The following is an 18,131-nucleotide window of genomic DNA, read 5'->3' as shown; positions in this document are numbered from 1 at the left end:
GAGGTTGATTCTGCAACCCATTTTACAAGTCCACAATGCATATTAACACATTTCTGTTATCCACATGGCGTGATATATTGTTACATAACGAGACTCACCTCTAAACCGTCCGGGCCGGGTTCGCCTATGTGGCCTTTCCTTCCCGGTCTACCCTTTAAAAACAAAGGCAGACACACACACACACACACACAATGATCAAACAAAGATAGCAAAGCTTATAATCTATTTTGTGGCTCATTTTGTGTGCATGTTTCTCCTTTTGTATTAGTGAATATAATATATGTGAATCTGGGAGTTCTTACAGTCGGGCCAGCGCTGCCAGGTGGGCCGAGTGGTCCTTCAACACCCTGTAGAAACATAGTATAGTTCATCACACACAAATATTTGCAAACATAAACACACACAAACACATGTTCACATACACACGGCAGAATCCAACAGACAAGTAAATACAGCTGGCACACAAAAACACACAAAGCAATGCACACACGGTAAAGTTACCATTCCATTTGCATGACTGTGCTCCCCTAGCTTCTGAAATCAAACCTACGGCACTGGTTACAGCTCACGTTAAATACATGTAACTGACGTTGTACTAGTACTGAGTGAATGTATCAAACAGCTTTGTCTCTTCAGTCTATCTGACTGAGGTGCTGTGACCCATACCAGCAAAGTGTGTGTGTGTGTGAGGAGAGCACACCGGCCAACAACCAGGTTTGCTTGTATCATTCAGCACAATAGAAAAGTGTGTGTGTGTGTGTGTTGTACACCTTCCAAAGGGTTCTGTTCCTTTTTTCCACCGCTGGAAACATTTCAGCCTTGTTTTTATAAGCACCCAATGATGAATCATGACTTCACCAAGTGGAACATGCCCCCGAGAGTTAAGGTATTGAAAAAAAACTCCCACTAAGATCTAAGTCTCAAGTCTTTGAGATATGACGACATAATAAATGAGAAGTATTGTGTTGGTTAATCTTGACTAATGATCCATTGGAAATTTCCTGAGGAGACATATTTTCCAAGAATATGTCATGAACCGAGCAGACGTGTGAGATTACGTAAAATGTGGAATTGCCTCACCTCTGTTCCCTGTGGTCCTGGCGGGCCTTGGGGTCCTCTGGCACCCTGTAGACCCTGAAACGCAGCCAAATACATGAATTCAGTTGGATGGCTTTAACGATGGACAGAGCGAAAGAGTGAGAGACGCTGCTGTACCTTTGGTCCAGGTGGACCGTTGGGCCCGGGTACTCCAATGTCCCCAGGAAATCCCTTTCAAAAACAAGAAGAGATATACATTATTATCATTGAATGTTATTATTTAACCTGTCATGACTTAGTTTGATCCCACACAGTAAATGAACTCATTAAATCAAAATTAGAGTAGGGTAAAAGGTGGTACAAAGTAGGCGTATTTATTGGCCTATATTGATGTACTTCAGCAGCTCCTCTTTGCAAATCACTGAAGGCATCCTGCATAAATCTGAATGAGACAGACACAGAGGTGAGGCCTTTCTTAAGAGTATCGTCAGACTTATTGCAAACTAATATAATGATGGTGATGGATTGCTACTGAGTGGATAGAGGCTGAATACCTTCAGGCACTCCTGCCATAACACAATTACTCATTTCAAAAAAGGTAGCTGTATACCTGGTAGCTGTGGCCTATGTGACTTATGGTCATGTTGCCCTCCTGACCGCAGAGTGTCTTTGGCATTTTCCATGCTTTCCACAAATGTGAGCATCAATAATGACTTCTTTGACAAAAGGTGAGGTATTCTCCATCCAACGCACAGACATGCTGGAGGGAGATGCCCGAACAGGAAAAGCACAAGATTCATCTTGTTATATATCAAGTATTGCAGCATATTTTAGGGGTAGTGAGACGAGTTGGTTGCCCACACTCAAATGATGTCAGCATAAGTGAAGAATTAATAATGTAACTGTATTCCAGTGTGTCTGAGTAACATGTTTTGGTTTCTTAAAGTTGTTATTAGTATGAAACACCATAGAATACTGTAAAATAAAAGTATAAATACTAACTAGCAGCTCCCATAGGCCTCAAACATCACACCATACAACACAATGTTAGATGGAATGGATACTTACTGACGCACTGTGCAGAGTATACTGACTATACTGATTTACTGTCCTTGGAGCCATCTCGTGCCATGTAAAGTAAATGGCTATGTTCAGCAAATGTCATGGCAATGCCCTGGTTGAGCAATTGGCTGGTTTGATTATCACATATATCATATACAGGGATTTTTAACGTAAAGGTGGCAAGTGAAGGAAAGGTCATAAGATCATCGAAAGGTAATTTAATGACCACAATGAAGGAAATAATCCTGTTCAGTTTTCTTATGTTTATTGTTTTTTGCCCGATAGATATTAAAGAGTACAAGAGTAAATGTTGACCTAGAACCGGCCAAAGAGTAAAGGTCATGAAGTCAGAACAATATGTCAAAAGTTTACAATTTGACATGATGGTACTGATATAAGAAAGGTTGGGGAGTGTCCAATAATGTAAATATCTTAATATGCACCTCAGATGACTACATCTGAGGTGCATATTAAGATGCAAGATGTTGTCTATTTCTTGAGGCAAGACGAGAAAATCTGAAAATCACCCAAAACATTCTCAAGTAATTCTCTGTCCATCATTATATTAACAGCCAATTCCTTGTAATCCTTCCATCAATCTTCAAATGATGGATAAGCCTCTGGGGACAAGGGGCTATATTTCAGGGGTTCCGGTGTAGCCAGCAACTATCTGGGCCAAGACTGTGCTGCTATTGCTTGCAACACAGATTGTTAACGTGCAATTAACCAAAGACTGCTCAAACGTGATTAGTAAATACTACTCAGACTACAAACGGAAACCAGAACGTTTCCGATACCAAAATCTTGTCCCATTCTGCATATGGATGCAGACAAAAATCCAATCCAAAGAGAATAAACATATTTAATGTAAAACAAGGAAAATACACACATTTGAGAACCTGGAACCATCACAACTTTTAATACACAAAATACTTTTTAACGATTAATCATTTATCAAGACAGTTGCCGATATGTATGTCCTACCTCTGGTCCTGGAGGCCCATGCGGTCCCTGTGCCCCCACCTCACCAATTCTACCCTGTTTTAAATACAGTGAAAACACCTCCATTAAAATGTGTTCATTCTGTCACCATTTCGGTAATGTGTTCTGTTAATTTTCCGCTATCATGAAATTAAGGATATATGTGAATAACGTGTACACTGGATAGATTCCCGATCTCATATAAAACCTTTACAACATGACACACACACACACACACACACACACACACACATCCATGCAAAATAATAATATAGAATAAATATACAAACACACAAACATGCACAAATAAAAATACACCTTCAGTAATGTCTACACGTGCACCCTTGGCTGCAGAGACACATACACACTCACACTCACATACCGGTGGTCCAGGTTTCCCTCTCGGCCCAGTAAGACCAGGTCCACCAGCAACACCCTGAAAGAAACAGACATAACACTCTCAAACTAGTTGTACATGTCGTGTGTGTGTGTGTGTGTGTGTGTGTGTGTGTTATTGTGTTTGTTTTTTTATCAACATAACTGAGTGCACGGCTTGACTGTCCAATTGCTTCTCATAGTGGATGTAAACAGAGTTCACTTCTGGGATCAAGAACAGCAAAAAATGCATGAACTGTAAAAGTATTTTCAAGTGACATTTTCTCGAGTATTTTTACTAATGATGTCTTGATCGTTGAGGATGGGAATAAAATATCGAAGGATCTTTTCATAAATTACTGGTAACAATAGTTCCATGCACATAATGACGGCAGACGTACCTTATCACCTTGGTCCCCCATCTCTCCTGGTTCGCCCATGTGTCCCACTTCATCCTGAATGTCACAGTATTACACAGAGATATAACACAGCTCTACTCTGCCAGTGTGATCACAATACGCCATACTGTAGATACAAAATATAGAGCTTTAACTCAAGCATATACTGTATAAGAATATCATGCAGCAACACTTGTAAACCTTCAAGGTAACTTACTATTACAATTCTGTTTGATTATCACACAAAAAACAAATAACAACACTGTAAAGAACCAATATCCATATGGAATAAGAAACATGTATGAAAGAACTACTAACATGCTCTGTCTACTATCATGTTCTTCAATTTGAGTTCATGGTGGCTGCATTATCCAAATGTTAACAGGATGTGAGCTGGGCTACTGACATATTACACACAAATACACAGCAATAATATAAATATTTAGATCACCTTATCACCTTTCAATCCAGGCAGGCCGGCTGGTCCTGCTGGACCCTGCCACAGGAAGAGGAGAGAAGGAGGGAACAAAGAAGAATCAGTCCATTAATGAGAAGAGAGGAAAGGGGAAAAGTTTGTAAGGAATCAGCGACTTCAATGACAGAATATCTATTAAAGCGGGAATTTGAAATGAAGGAGGATGCTGATGGGTAATACAAATTGACATTGTGGAAAATGAAACTTGTTTCTCTTTTTCAGTATCTATTTTGACAGGCTAGAAAATGTATATAGGGTGGTACTAGATTCATGATGTGGGGTTACACACAGTGCATATAGATACCTCAATGAGTTGACAGTACTGTACAGTATATTCCTAAAATGTTGAGCATTTGCAGTAGCCAACATCTAACTTACCTGAGGCCCCACCAAACCAGGCAGTCCTTGCAGTCCCTCAGGCCCTGGGCCCCCCTGTGGAGGCAAGGAGGTACACAACGACATGTAAATATCACAAATGCACAGAAACACACACATACACACACTTCTATACTGGCCCACAGTTGTTACCTGACACTCGATGGCATATTTCACACTAAAATGTTTACGATTTCTTCTTGGCAGAGACGTTATTTTGACACACACACACTCTGTCTGATGTTTTCATCACAGAGCATTCCTTATTGTCACAACCTTACAACACGACTAAGCCGTGTTGACAGTGTATCCAGTTGTTGTGTATGGGTATGGGCTTGGCCTCGCTCACCACTTCCAGCCAACAACATCCACTCTAATTGTCAGAGGTGAGGGGAGAGTGGTCAGAATGTGTTGCTGGGCAAAAAAGAAAAAAACCTTTACAAGCATGCAGGCTGTTGGCTGACCACTTTCCACTATAACTGCTGCAACCATGCCTCTGGCAACTATGTTGCTGGCAATGAATCCATGACAAACAACAATCTGCCAGCAAACAAAGTAAAAAAAAAAGAAGAAAAAGTATATATATTTAACTTTTCTAATTTTTGTTTTTGTTTTTTTGGGGTTGAATACACAATGTTTCAGCACCCATAGTGTCATATTGTGTCATACACTTAACAGAACAGCACAATTGAATTACTATATATTCAGACCTCACCATACCACATGCAAATGATAAAAAAAAACCTGTTGAAGTAAAAATGGTAAATCAGTAACACACACGCACACAAATAAAAACAAAACTATAATCTGTCTCCACTCTGTTTCTCATTAAGGCTGTGAAAGAGTGTCTGGCTGTATCATATTTTGCTGAGTCACACACTGGCAACGACATCAATTGCATACCAGAAGGAACACTTGCTGCTCCGTTTCTGCTCTCCCTCAGATTACTGAACTAAAGTTCTAACTAATAAAGGAGTGAGCGCAACTGGAACCACAAGGGTGTGATTGACACTGGGAAGTGAAAATGAGTTTTAGATGTCAAATCAAAGTTCTTTGTGAGCAATATCCTGTGTCAAACTCACTGAGCCGGAAAGTTGACTAAATATGAAATACATCAAAGCCAGGATTAAGGAAGTGAAAGTATTTTGGCTCTCTTGTATGAAAAGAACTTCAAGGCAATAATTTGTTGGTATAAAGACAAGCAACCGCTTCATCAGCTTTAATTATTAATGATTCATTTCCCTGCTAATGAGGAGAAATGTTGTAGTCTTTAAAAATCATGACTAACACATCAAGGGTATTATAAACACATTTTCCTTAGCAAGACCTGGATATAAAAATATTTTGTGTACATTTTTTTAAAGCGCAATGGGATATTTATTGCTATGAGGCAATCAAAAGAAAAGATAGGGACGATTCTGTCAATGCTTTGACCATCAACAACTCTCTTTCTTTGGGGGGAAATGGATTGACGTGCCAAGGCAGGCAGTAAATCGGAAAGCTCACCACCTCATCATATTTTTTTAGGGTAACAAGGTTTGACTCAGACTTGAGACATGTTGGTGAACTCTGGAGCATAAAAAACATGAAAGGTTTTTCGACCAATTTCTTTTAAAATTAATCTGAAATGACAATTATTCACTTTTGTAAATGTTCCTACCCAGTTTTAAAATGTCACGTGGTGCCATATACCATTACATAAACTAGGTCATGTTATTCAACAACTCTGAGTGAACTGAATAAACCCCACATTTCAGATTGGTTTAGTTCAAAGCTGTGGTATTCTCTATAGTGTGATTGCTCTCCATGTGTAACCTTCTTTTTGCTTATGTAAAAACAAAAGAATGTGTCTGCATGTTTTATGTTTGACTGTGTCTGTAGTAAAGATGACTTACACTCAGTAGCTGAGGTGGGGATTAAGGAATCGCCATCCATCCAGATGTTTTGTGCACACAGTGATCCTTCATCCCAATAAATCCCCATCAATGAGGACAGCAAATTAAGCTTTAAATGATGGTACAGGTCTGGTGCCATATACAGTTGTATCGATGTTTCCGACATGAAGAGGGGGATGTTTAAGAGACCTCTGTCAACTCAGACTTTTTAACAGCTCTCTATAAAGTATGTGACAGTCTAGATGAGTGTCTCACTGCCATAATAAGACAGAGCCCCCTGAGTGGATGTGCTGGTAACATTTAAACCTTCGGCAGCGAGGCAGCTTTTCATTATTGACATTTGACATGCTTCCCTCATACTGTATGTCAAACTTAAATATATTTACGGTATCTTCACTGTGTACAACCCAGAACAACTGTGTTAGCAAATCTCCGTCACTATACATGCTGGAAATTTGTCAAAATGTAAGTAGACATCTCTACGTGAACTTTTGAACATGAGGCGCAGCCAAAACAGTTTGATTCTGAATCCTGCCCTACTTATAATCTATTCCTTTGAGTACCTGCAGCGTACTTAGATTTCAGTAGTGGCTATCGTCATCAGCAAGAAATGAGCTACTGACATGAAAAACAAGCACTCAGCAAGTCTAACCAAAACATAGATGACAGCATGAAAATGTGCATCTATCACGCATGAAGAAACACAGCACGCAGCTGTCCACCACGTAACCACAATCTAAACAATAGAGATGTAGAAAGAAAGATGGACAGACTCGTAATCTTGTTAACAATTATGAGAGGCAGAAGCCACATTGAATGATAGATAAAATATTGTGCTTATTCGCCATGGGAAATGTAACACATTAATAAAAATGATAACATTGCAAAACTGATACTCACCCTCAGACCAGGAAATCCACAAATGCCAATCCCACCAACAGGCCCCTGTGAAACATCACAGCAACATCCTAAGTACACAGGACGGGACACTTACAGGATTACACATTCTTCATCCCGAAGGCTTCATTGAAAATACTGTAAGATCTCCTTACATGTTTTCATGTGCAAACAAATGAGATGACAAAGCATCTCAACATATCTATGTCTGAACCCACAAACTAAATAATCATGGCTGCTCAGTCAGTCCAACTCATGACCAATGATGTGTATCATTCTGTAGACATACTTCAATAAACTTTAAGAAACATTTCAGGTGTAGATACAAAAGACTTGGACATGTATGAAATGATTTACGGATATTCATTTGAATATGTTGATGCAGGAAATAGCCACGATACTTATGCAATTGTACACACGCCCACGAATGAAACAGGACAGGTAACAATCAAGGAGAACTAGACGTCATAAATGGAGGACAGATAGGTGAACAGGCAGAGATAGATGAAAAGTGCAGGATAAAAAAAAGAGGACAACAGAATTCACCAGAAAGCCGACGGGAGTTCTCACCTCATCGCCATCAGGACCAGGAGGCCCCCTCTCCCCCACATCTCCCACCACACCCTGTGGGAAAAGTACATCCACACTCAATTTAAGGTAAGTGTAAGCATTGACAATTATACCCTCAACTGTGCATTATAAAGCACCTCCGTAAAGGGGAATGAACAGTTGTCTACAGTTTAGCTTTCTCAGCTTTCATACTGCTCCTAATTTCTATGAGATATGTTGTCCATGGCAACCAACCATTACTTAATATATAGCATTTGACACGCAATTTCCCCAAGTGATTGATAAAGATCACATTGACATGGTGTGAAAATAATACTTATTTAATGAGGCAAGATAAGGCTGTGTACTGGTGAGCTTGTGGATGGGTTTACAATAGCCCTGTGACCACAGCTAGCCGAACATCGCTAAACATTTCAGAAGAAAATAACTTGGATCAAAAAGGCACTGGGCTCAATGCCCGCTTGGCAACTTCAACAGACAAGCTAAGGCTTGTTTTTAAAACATTAACATTTCAGTGTGAGGTTCCGACCTTGACATTCCCTTTTGTATCTCAATCTGTATTTCTTTTTAATGCCAGCCGGGAACAAGCTTGACACTGCAGAATCAATGCCAAAAAACAGCCATCCAACATTTCCAATGTGGTTTGCCAGATCTTGTTAAATCTGCTAAATGATTAGCTTCAGCACATTAACACCAGAGGCAGCACACAAGTTCATTGAATTGTCCCTGGGACTTTAGTGGATGTGAAGTACTGCTATAAATGATCAGATGGATAACATTTGTATCCGTTTTTACAATCTATACGATTTTTCCCACAAAATAACACGGACAATCAGGCCTGCAGCTGTCTCCCCACAGCTATTGATAGATACCAAACATATGTATGACCTATGGCAGGAATCAAATTTAATTCATTATTACGTGTCTTCCTTTGAGGCCAGGTTTTCCAACAGGACCACGAATGCCCTAGAAAACAAAAAGAAGTGGATAAGTGACAATCTGGGTCATGAACCTGTGCTGCTACGAGGGAATTGGTTCTCTAATCTCCTGTATTGATCTGATAAAATGTTCTGAATAAAATAGGACAACTGCACTCCTCTATTGTACAGAGATTTGTAATATGGCCAATAAGCCAGGATTAAAAAATTGTTTTACCACATTGAAAAAAGTATTTCCTTGGCACAAACAAAGCTGATGTGGTGGCATAAAAATATATACAACATATATAAAAACATATTGATTAGGGTAAAGTGCTAAAACCCAAATTATCAGGGAAGCTTGCATTTATCAAACCTCCATCAGGGAGGCACTAATAATTCAGATAAAGTAGGAGATAAAAAGTGGGAAGAGATGAAATAGATGATATTATTTGAGATGCATGTGATTAATAATGGGAATGAAAAAGTCCTAGCACAAAGGAATAGTGATAGAAAGGCATCATGTGCATCACTCACTCTCTCCCCCTCTGGCCCCAGAGGCCCAGCAATGCCTGGAGGCCCAATGAAACCCTGGAAATCAGTAACATTTTGATATCAAAATATTGTCTGAACATTACAACTACACATCTTTCAGCAGCGTGATACAATATCTCATTAAAATATTCCTCAACACAATACTTCTATTTTGCTGCACATTGCTCATAAACCTTGTTATAAACTCTGATATGATTGAGGTCACAGAGCAGTCTTCCTCTTCCCTTCCTGAGTTCACACATTGTTGCATATCTTGTGTGTTACCGCTGCCTGTCGATCAGTAAATAGTGTGAAACTATTGGCAATACGCGTGACCCTGAATGTGTGTCCTTGTGCACGTACACAACATCCACATTATAACTTTTATGAATGTAAAACCTTGAAATGTGTTAGCTGGAGACTGAGAGATTATCGTTTATTACCTTGGCTGTAGTGTGGTGTCATTAGATGTAGTCAGTGTGTATAATACATTGGCACAAACTTGTCTCCTTTTGTCTCTTGTACACACTTTCACATTCAAATCTTCTCAGTGTAACGTCCGTCTTTGTGACTCTTTTTCACGTTGCATGCCTCACTCTGACATACTAATCCCAACTGTCCTGTTTCTCTGAGCTGCAACGCTCCATTTATGTCCCTCGTCTCACTCGCTGATCTGACCCCCTTCCGTCTGCTTTCATATTTTCTCCCATCTGTTTGTATTCCATCCTCTTCTCAATTAACCATAGTAAGATGGACCAGTCAGCCTTTATAGAGACAACCCAGGGCCCAGACCCGCCCTCACAAGCAGTCTCACATCAGGCAGTATGTCAGAAATAACACTCAGATTCAGAGCAGTCTCTCTGGAACAAGGCTGTCGGCCTGACACTGTCCTAATCCTTCCAGGAAATGAAGTGTTCCATCCAGCGCTGGTAAAGAAAAAAGGTCAGAATGAGAGAAAAGAGCCACTTGTACTTACACGGACACCTTTAGGCCCCGGGTTACCTTGTGGTCCAGCTAAGCCCTGCAAAAAAGCTGAGGTCAGTGATTTCACATGGTGAGAGAAGCATAAACACACCAGACTTTAAATGGCCTGAAAGACAGCGGGAAAAAAAAAATGTTTTTGTATACTTTGAATTGGACTTTATATTGTTTTCAAGTCCACAGACTGCAAACATGAAAATACATAAGGAAACCAACTGCATTGATTAATGCCTTTCATTGTAAACAATATTTTCCAATACACTGTAGGGTGAATAAAATAGTAAATTAATAAATAGCAGTATTTTACTGCTGAATTCAGAATCCAAAATGGGTAAGAAACGTGCAAAGGAAAGCAGAAAGAAGTGTGCATTATGCAGTTATTATCATTGCGGTGTATTTTCTATCGAGTTCTTGATAGAGCAACGAAGAATCTAAGAGGATCGAAGCGTATTTTTGTATTTTTCACTGCACCTGCCTGCCAGGGTAACCTGCAGCTCCAGCTTCCCCTGGAAGTCCTGGAATGCCCTGCAGCAGAGAGAAGGAGAGAGAGAGAGAGAGAGAGAGAGAGAGAAAAAGAAGGAGATGAATGAACGGTGAATAGGCAGATTAGATGGATGGATAAAGTGAAAGAGGAGACACACAGACCTCGACCAGCATTGCCAACTGAAGAATAAAACGAGCACTGTTCATTCTGGACAGCCTCCACCAAGACAACCCTGTCTATTAACTGTACCTTTCTGCAGCCCTCCAACCCACTCTTCCCTCCCTGGCTCAGTCTGCTGTTTTTCCGCTCAGTGTTAAAATAACCCTTTGCATTTTAAACATTTAGCTGATTCAAAACAATCATCAGTTGCTGTAATAATTATTGCCATCTGAAATTCACACTTATTGTCTGACAGGACCATAACAAATATGTGACGGGTTAATAACAATGTTGTTAATCAATGCTTGGTATTACTTTGCCAGGAGCTTGGATTTGGACCACAACAAAACTCTTTCTCTTGCTTTCTCACACACACACACACGCGCACACACACACACACACACACACACACACACACACACACACACACACACAAACACACACACACACAGACATCAAAACTTACTTGTTCTCCTGGCAGTCCGGCTGACCCTGGATAACCTTTAAGACCCTTGAAAATGGAATAGAGCAAATTTCAGCCAAAAACACCACAGACAAGCTGAGTCTGCAGCCATGCTGTGACTATGAGGCTGTACTAAAAGCTACAAAAAAATGCTCAAGTCAGCATGTTAACATGCTCAAAATATCAATGCTAACATGCTAATGCTTAGCAAGTTGCCTGTTTACCATATTAGCATCTGTCAATTTGAATGCAAACAGGAAGAACAAACAATCAAACAATTAAAAACTTGCTTCAAGGTGACATTTAAAGAATATTTTTAATTGAGAACTGCAGAGTGTGTTGTTCTTATTGTACATCTCAAATAAGCTATTCTGATCTTTTAATTATCTGCATTTGTGGTTTACATCTATCCTTGAATGAGATACCTGAAGGGATGTAGGAATAGTCTGGATACTCTTTCATGCATCCCTCATTTTGGTACCACCCCTGAGATCAAAGGTCACAGTTAATGATCTCTGAACAGGGATGGTGTGATTCTTACAGCAAATTCCCATGCATGCAAGACTGACATTTAAAATGTCTTTGATGGTCAGTGTTAAAATCCATATGGCTTGCACTCTTTGTTATTATTGGGTAGAGGCGGGGAAGGAGATTGGTGGTGGTGTGTGGGCATCAGATGGAATTGGTTATAATACAATAAATCTGTTTCGATGATTTATTTCCTATTTGTCAAAAATAGAAAATAAATGTCTCTGTTTGTCCTGTCTAGTGTTTCCAGGACCTCGTCCAGAACCATGTCTGGGTTCTGATTGATTAGTTGCAGAGTACAGTGTGGTTGAGCTTTAAAAAGAAACTGACAACTAAAACCTAAAACAAATCTCTAAAATAAAGAGATTAGTCATTCTAATCCAAAAGTTATTTTTGTGCGACCGCCAAATTCTGATCCTTCGTTAAACAGACACTTCTTTATAAACTCAATAAGATTTATTGTTCGCTAAGTCTAAGCTTCTCTTATTAAGTCCTTTTATTTTTCCATTTGAATTTATTATCAACAACACATGTTAACAGTTCCCAAACTCAAGGTCAGAGCCAGGCCATTATCTTTTTGGGGAAGCACGAGACCTTCTTGCATGGTACCATTGACTCCATTGTGTGCTTCCAAGGTTGTGACACATACACCTTCACACTCTATAAGGCCAACTTGGGGGTACATAGCAAAGGACCCGAGCCATTCATTTCCTCTGGAAATACTTGTGAGGGCACAGTTCATGTGCTGGGCATATTAGGTTTAGCTACTGCAAACACTGGGATGGCCTCATGGGAAGCAAGGTGAAGGCCAGCTATGTGGAGACAAGACTCAAAGCTTAAATAAGAGGTAACTAGGACAACTGTGTAGAAAAAGCCAAGGCTGCAATGCGATCTACTATACCAGATTAAGTCTGTTCTGTGAAGCCATCAGTTATAGTCACAGCTAGGCTGACCACAGCAACAGCAATGTGCAATTGTGAACAATAAATGAAATGCAATACAGCATAACAAAACAAATCTGAGTTGGCAAGAGTGTGCCTGTGAATAAGTGCACACTGGTGGATACAGGAAGAATGGCAGTGCCCTTCATTTTATTGATAGCAACATCCCTGCAATACTCTTTCTTAAGCATGACAACTGTTGACCTCATGAGGCAATAGGGATATTGTGTGTGTCATTGTCCTCCTAACCCTGGGCAGTGTGCCTTTCCTCTTTTGGAAGACCTTTGACCTTGACCTCAAAGCCTATGAAGTTTAAGCGAGGCAGCTCGGATGCTCTGCGAGAGAGGGGCAATAACACAGAGAGATATGTATATGTATGCAAATATGTATGCAAAGATAGTGAAGAAGAAAACAAAGTGTAGGGAAGATATATGAAAAAAATGAAATAATAATCAGCAAGAAAAGGGTATTGCTGTCTAATGTTTCTTTCTATTGAGATAAAAAGAAAGAATGAAGACAGGCAGAAAGCAGGGTGGTCTGTAGACTGTCTGACAGGGTAACCCAATCCCGACCACATTAGACCACAAGAGGCCTCAGCTAACGTCTGTGGCTAACACTTACGGGAGAACTCAGTGTGTACGCGTGTGTGTGTGTGGGGGGGGTGTACATAAGCAAAGTGTGTTTGCATGTGTGTTTGAACGCATGCTCTTAACTCTTGAACATCGACTCAAACCAACCTTTAACTTGTATGAAGTAATAACATGTGTGCCTTCTCTTGCCTGATTAATGCAGATTAATGAAGTGAGGAAAAATGCTGCTTTAAAAGTAAAATACAAGCAGCAATCGTATAAGGCTGGGACGATATTGTTATCACCCAATTCGATATGATCAAAACACTGCTGATTTAATATCTATTGCAATAGTATTAAAATATATACATTATTAAGATTTACTGAGATTTTTAGTTTACTTTTGTAACTAGTAAAAAGAATAACCTCTAGAAACTTTAACTCTGGAAAATCTCTATGTTGATACAGTAAAGATTTCTGGTCACTATAATCCAATTAATCTTATTTCCATATATCTATTTCGTATATAACCTTTGTTATCACCTTATTTTGAAAACCAGACGTACTCACACTGTATGCTTCCACCAACTTTGTCCAAACCATCACTCTGTCAGATCAGCATCAGCTCAATTGCTCAATTCTTTCCACGTTAAAAGGTTTTTTTGGGGGGGATGTTTTTCCTCAACCGATGTGAGGTCCCGGGACAGAGGATGTCGTATGTGTACAGATTGTAAAACCCTCTGAGGCCAATTTGTTATTTGTGATTTTGGGCTGTACAAAATAAATTGAATTGAATTGAATTATCTTTACATTCATGGTCAGCTCAATCTGGGCAGTTTAAACGCCATATGAAGTGCCTTGAGTACCTTGTAAAGCACTATACAAATAATGTATTATATTATTGAATGCATTTGACACAGTCACGGCTGGCTTGAGAGTACTGCAGGAATGAGCCCTGTTACCTGGACACAAGTTAGCATTTGTGGATCTCTTGTCTCAAAGTCAATGGACTTTTTAAATAAATAAAATTAATTAATAAAATTAATTTAATTAATAAGCTTTTACATATCTTAAATAAGCCAATTGCTAAAAAGTGACTAAATGAAAAAACAAAACTTCATCGCGCCATCTACTCGGCTCCCGTAGTGTAGTTTCTTGAAAGCCGTTAAAGTGTTGGACCGTCCACAGTTATCTGCTTTCTCATCCTTTCACATCCTTCTACCTGTGCATATACTAAAATGAGGCAATTACATCAATTCAGGCATAACAACATTGTCCAGAAACAAAGAGATAACAACACACAGGTGAATTGATTTTTCTTTGACCCACCCCTACAATCTAATAGATTCCTTGATAATCAAGCTGAACCACTTGGACACATTAAATACAAATAATTTCTGACAGTAAGCCCTCCTCTATCTTCAGCATCCGCTGCTGCTTTAAACACAAGAAGATAAAACTACATCTTACCGTTGGACCTGGAAATCCATCTTGCCCAGGCAGACCGGGTGAACCTCTGTCCCCCTGGTACAAATGAAAAAGAGAAAATACTTGCAAAAAAGTGGGATGCAATGCACACCATCATTACAGAGATAATATTATGAAAGCCTTGTGACAATGAATACTTGTAGAATGGATGTTATGAAAAGAAAGTCATGTCTTTGCTTTAGCTCTCTGACACAAGTAAATACATTTAGTATTAATAAGTTGACACTGAATAAATCTTCATTTTCGAGATGACTAATAAACAACAGAGCAAAGGTTCAAAATTACTATTACTACTATTTATTAATGTGTATATAGTATATATAAACTGTCCCAATATATTTGTCCCGAAAAAATGCCTCAAGACAAGAATAATTGTCACATGATGAAAAGCTTTGTGACACAGAGGGCCAGAGGAGCACAGAGGGAGCAAAGAGGAGCACAGAGGGAGCAAAGAGGAGCACAGAGGGAGCAACGAGGAGCACAGAGGGAGCAAAGAGGAGCACAGAAGGCCAGAGGAGCACAGAGGGAGCAAAGAGGAGCACAGAGGGCCAGAGGAGCACAGAGGGCCAGAGGAGCACAGAGGGAGCAAAGAGGAGCACAGAGGGAGCAAAGAGGAGCACAGAGGGCCAGAGGAGCACAGAGGGAGCAAAGAGGAGCACAGAGGGAGCAAAGAGGAGCACAGAGGGAGCAACGAGGAGCACAGAAGGCCGGAGGAGCACAGAGGGAGCAAAGAGGAGCACAGAGGGAGCAACGAGGAGCACAGAAGGCCAGAGGAGCACAGAGGGCCAGAGGATTACAGAGGGAGCAACAAGAAGCACAGAGGGAGCAAAGAGGAGCACAGAGGGAGCAACGAGGAGCACAGAAGGAGCAAAGAGGAGCACAGAGGGAGCAACGAGGATTACAGAGGGAGCAAAGAGGAGCACAGAGGGCCAGAGGAGCTTGACACAGAGCCCGGTGGAAGAGTTCTTACCTTCTCTCCTGGTGGAGCCTGGCCTGGAGACAGCCCCGGGTCTCCCTTTGAGCCCTAGAATAGATGCAGGGTCACAAGATAAGGGGCGTCTTAAGCGACTCTATTATTTTGGCAGATTTTACAAATGATGGTTAATCTAAAAAAAATCGATTTATTTACTCATTTCTGAATACAGCTATGATACACCTTTATTTTGAGAAGTACAATAATTGTGACTAAGCAAGTAAATGAAATCAAATGAATTTGCATGTTTTCTCTGTATCGTAATGTGGGCTGCTTCCCCTATTATGTCTTTGTTTGCTTTCTAGTAATGCAACATCTGTGGCTTTGTGCAGAGGCCAATGTGGAGTTGTCTTGAGATGCAGCTCCTCTAATGGTAGCAAGAGGTTAGCGCCACAAAAATAGTCGACTTTATTGAAGTCGACAAACCTCCCAAACCTTTCTGAAAATAGAGGCGTAAGGACAGTTAAGTGGCCAGCTGTGACGTACGCTACACTGCGGTTCAAATTAGGAGATTGTGGCTCGAAACCGCCGAAACAATTAAAATACCCCTTTAGAAATCTATGGGTCAAGGATGTTATCTCCATATTCGTTGATAGTTTGTAGCTCAGTTCCATACATCACACAGCATGCATTATGGAGGGAGGTGTGTGTGTGTGTGTGTGTGTGCTCTGCAATACTAGTGAGTGTGTGTGCATGTATGTGCCTTTAAAGAGACCACTTTTGTTTTCTCTACATTTTTCTGTAAACTTGGAGCTGTCACACGTTTTAAGCCAATCTATGAAAGGTTTTCAATTGATTATAACGATAACCCACACAATTCACTGAATGGTAAGGATGCTTACTTTAAGTATCGTTACCTTTTAAAGTGACTTTTAAAACAACAAGCAATTCAAAAAGGCCCAGTAATGAGTTCATCTTGCACAATTTTATTTGGGTTTATAGAGTTTACGAATGTCAGTCGTATTCTGAATACACTGCAGGTCCCTTGATCTTTCAGTGTAAGAACACTCCCTTTTATATAAGAACAGATCTAGAAATAATTGCAGACTTGCCACATTTCTGCACAGTGACTAAGCCAGTAACACTAAGCCTTTGAGGATCCAGACCTCACTCAGTTTCTGTGTCATCCTAGACCACATGTGTTATTCCCACAAGGCAGAAGACGAGTCAAAGAGTCTGCCAGAATGGAGCTGATGTTAAGTGCATATCCACAGAACAGTAATATTACATTTCAAAAGCCAAAGGTCTTCGGGCTTGCTTCCCAAATTGATGAAATATATCCTATTGTCAGACATCTAGAAATGTAGTTTAAACACTAACAATAGCACAGAGTGCGCTGCATCTACAGAGGCATGACAAAGCAGCGGTCTTGGGACACTTTACTTAACAGGCTGAGCGATATTGACCAAAGATCATTTCTCTGTATTTTTAGGCTGAATGACAAAACACAATAAATATCTCGGTATTTCTAGCTCAGAGGGTCAAAGCCGCATGTGGCTTTCATTAAAACAGATATCATATCACATGGCATGGTTAAGCTATGTTTGAGGACTGCTTTAATTCAATAAATACAACAATGCAATTATGCTTTTTTTCAAAAATGTGTTGTTCTAGATAACTCTTTTAAAGAGAATGAATGTTATTTTTGTTAACAGACAAGACCAAGTTGCCTCCCAAGAGAATTAGAAACATGCCCACATCTTCAAATGTTGGCTTTGACCACAATGCTGCATATACAAACTGAAATCTACACTGAAAACTAAACTATCAAACCTAGACTCTGAACACCTGTGCTCTCCACCTCTCTCTCTCTCTCTCTCTCTCTCTCTGTTGCTCGGCCACACAGCTATGCCCATACATTACTCTTAAAACATAGCAATCAAACTGCATCAACACCTACAACTACAAGATCTGACCGTGTTTGAAAAACATATACAGGAAAATATACATACAGGTTATGTATCACATCAAACTGTATTGATAGAAATGGGATTGTCTCATCCTCTATCTCATTTTAAAATATATTGT

At 40.0% G+C, this 18,131-nt stretch overlaps 1 protein-coding gene across 1 annotated transcript in view; it reads right to left on the bottom strand.

The window, feature by feature from the left end:
* Positions 1-18,131, bottom strand: part of LOC117729500 (collagen alpha-1(XXIV) chain) — a 75,518-nt gene that overhangs the window by 33,497 nt on the left and 23,890 nt on the right. Inside the window, exons 6-23 of the mRNA XM_034530630.1 lie at positions 16,101-16,154; positions 15,113-15,166; positions 11,608-11,652; positions 10,970-11,023; positions 10,494-10,538; positions 9,521-9,574; positions 8,988-9,032; positions 8,067-8,120; positions 7,500-7,544; positions 4,708-4,761; positions 4,306-4,350; positions 3,858-3,911; positions 3,464-3,517; positions 3,085-3,138; positions 1,216-1,269; positions 1,081-1,134; positions 303-347; positions 99-152 (exon numbers count right to left, since the gene is read on the bottom strand). Of these exons, the coding sequence (XP_034386521.1) occupies positions 99-152; positions 303-347; positions 1,081-1,134; positions 1,216-1,269; positions 3,085-3,138; positions 3,464-3,517; positions 3,858-3,911; positions 4,306-4,350; positions 4,708-4,761; positions 7,500-7,544; positions 8,067-8,120; positions 8,988-9,032; positions 9,521-9,574; positions 10,494-10,538; positions 10,970-11,023; positions 11,608-11,652; positions 15,113-15,166; positions 16,101-16,154 (918 nt within the window). The remainder of the gene's footprint in view (positions 1-98; positions 153-302; positions 348-1,080; positions 1,135-1,215; positions 1,270-3,084; positions 3,139-3,463; positions 3,518-3,857; positions 3,912-4,305; positions 4,351-4,707; positions 4,762-7,499; positions 7,545-8,066; positions 8,121-8,987; positions 9,033-9,520; positions 9,575-10,493; positions 10,539-10,969; positions 11,024-11,607; positions 11,653-15,112; positions 15,167-16,100; positions 16,155-18,131) is intronic.

This window comes from Cyclopterus lumpus, chromosome 4, assembly GCF_009769545.1.
Source record: "Cyclopterus lumpus isolate fCycLum1 chromosome 4, fCycLum1.pri, whole genome shotgun sequence".
Classification (NCBI taxonomy): domain Eukaryota; kingdom Metazoa; phylum Chordata; class Actinopteri; order Perciformes; family Cyclopteridae; genus Cyclopterus; species Cyclopterus lumpus.
This window is presented reverse-complemented; position numbering and strand designations above follow the sequence as displayed.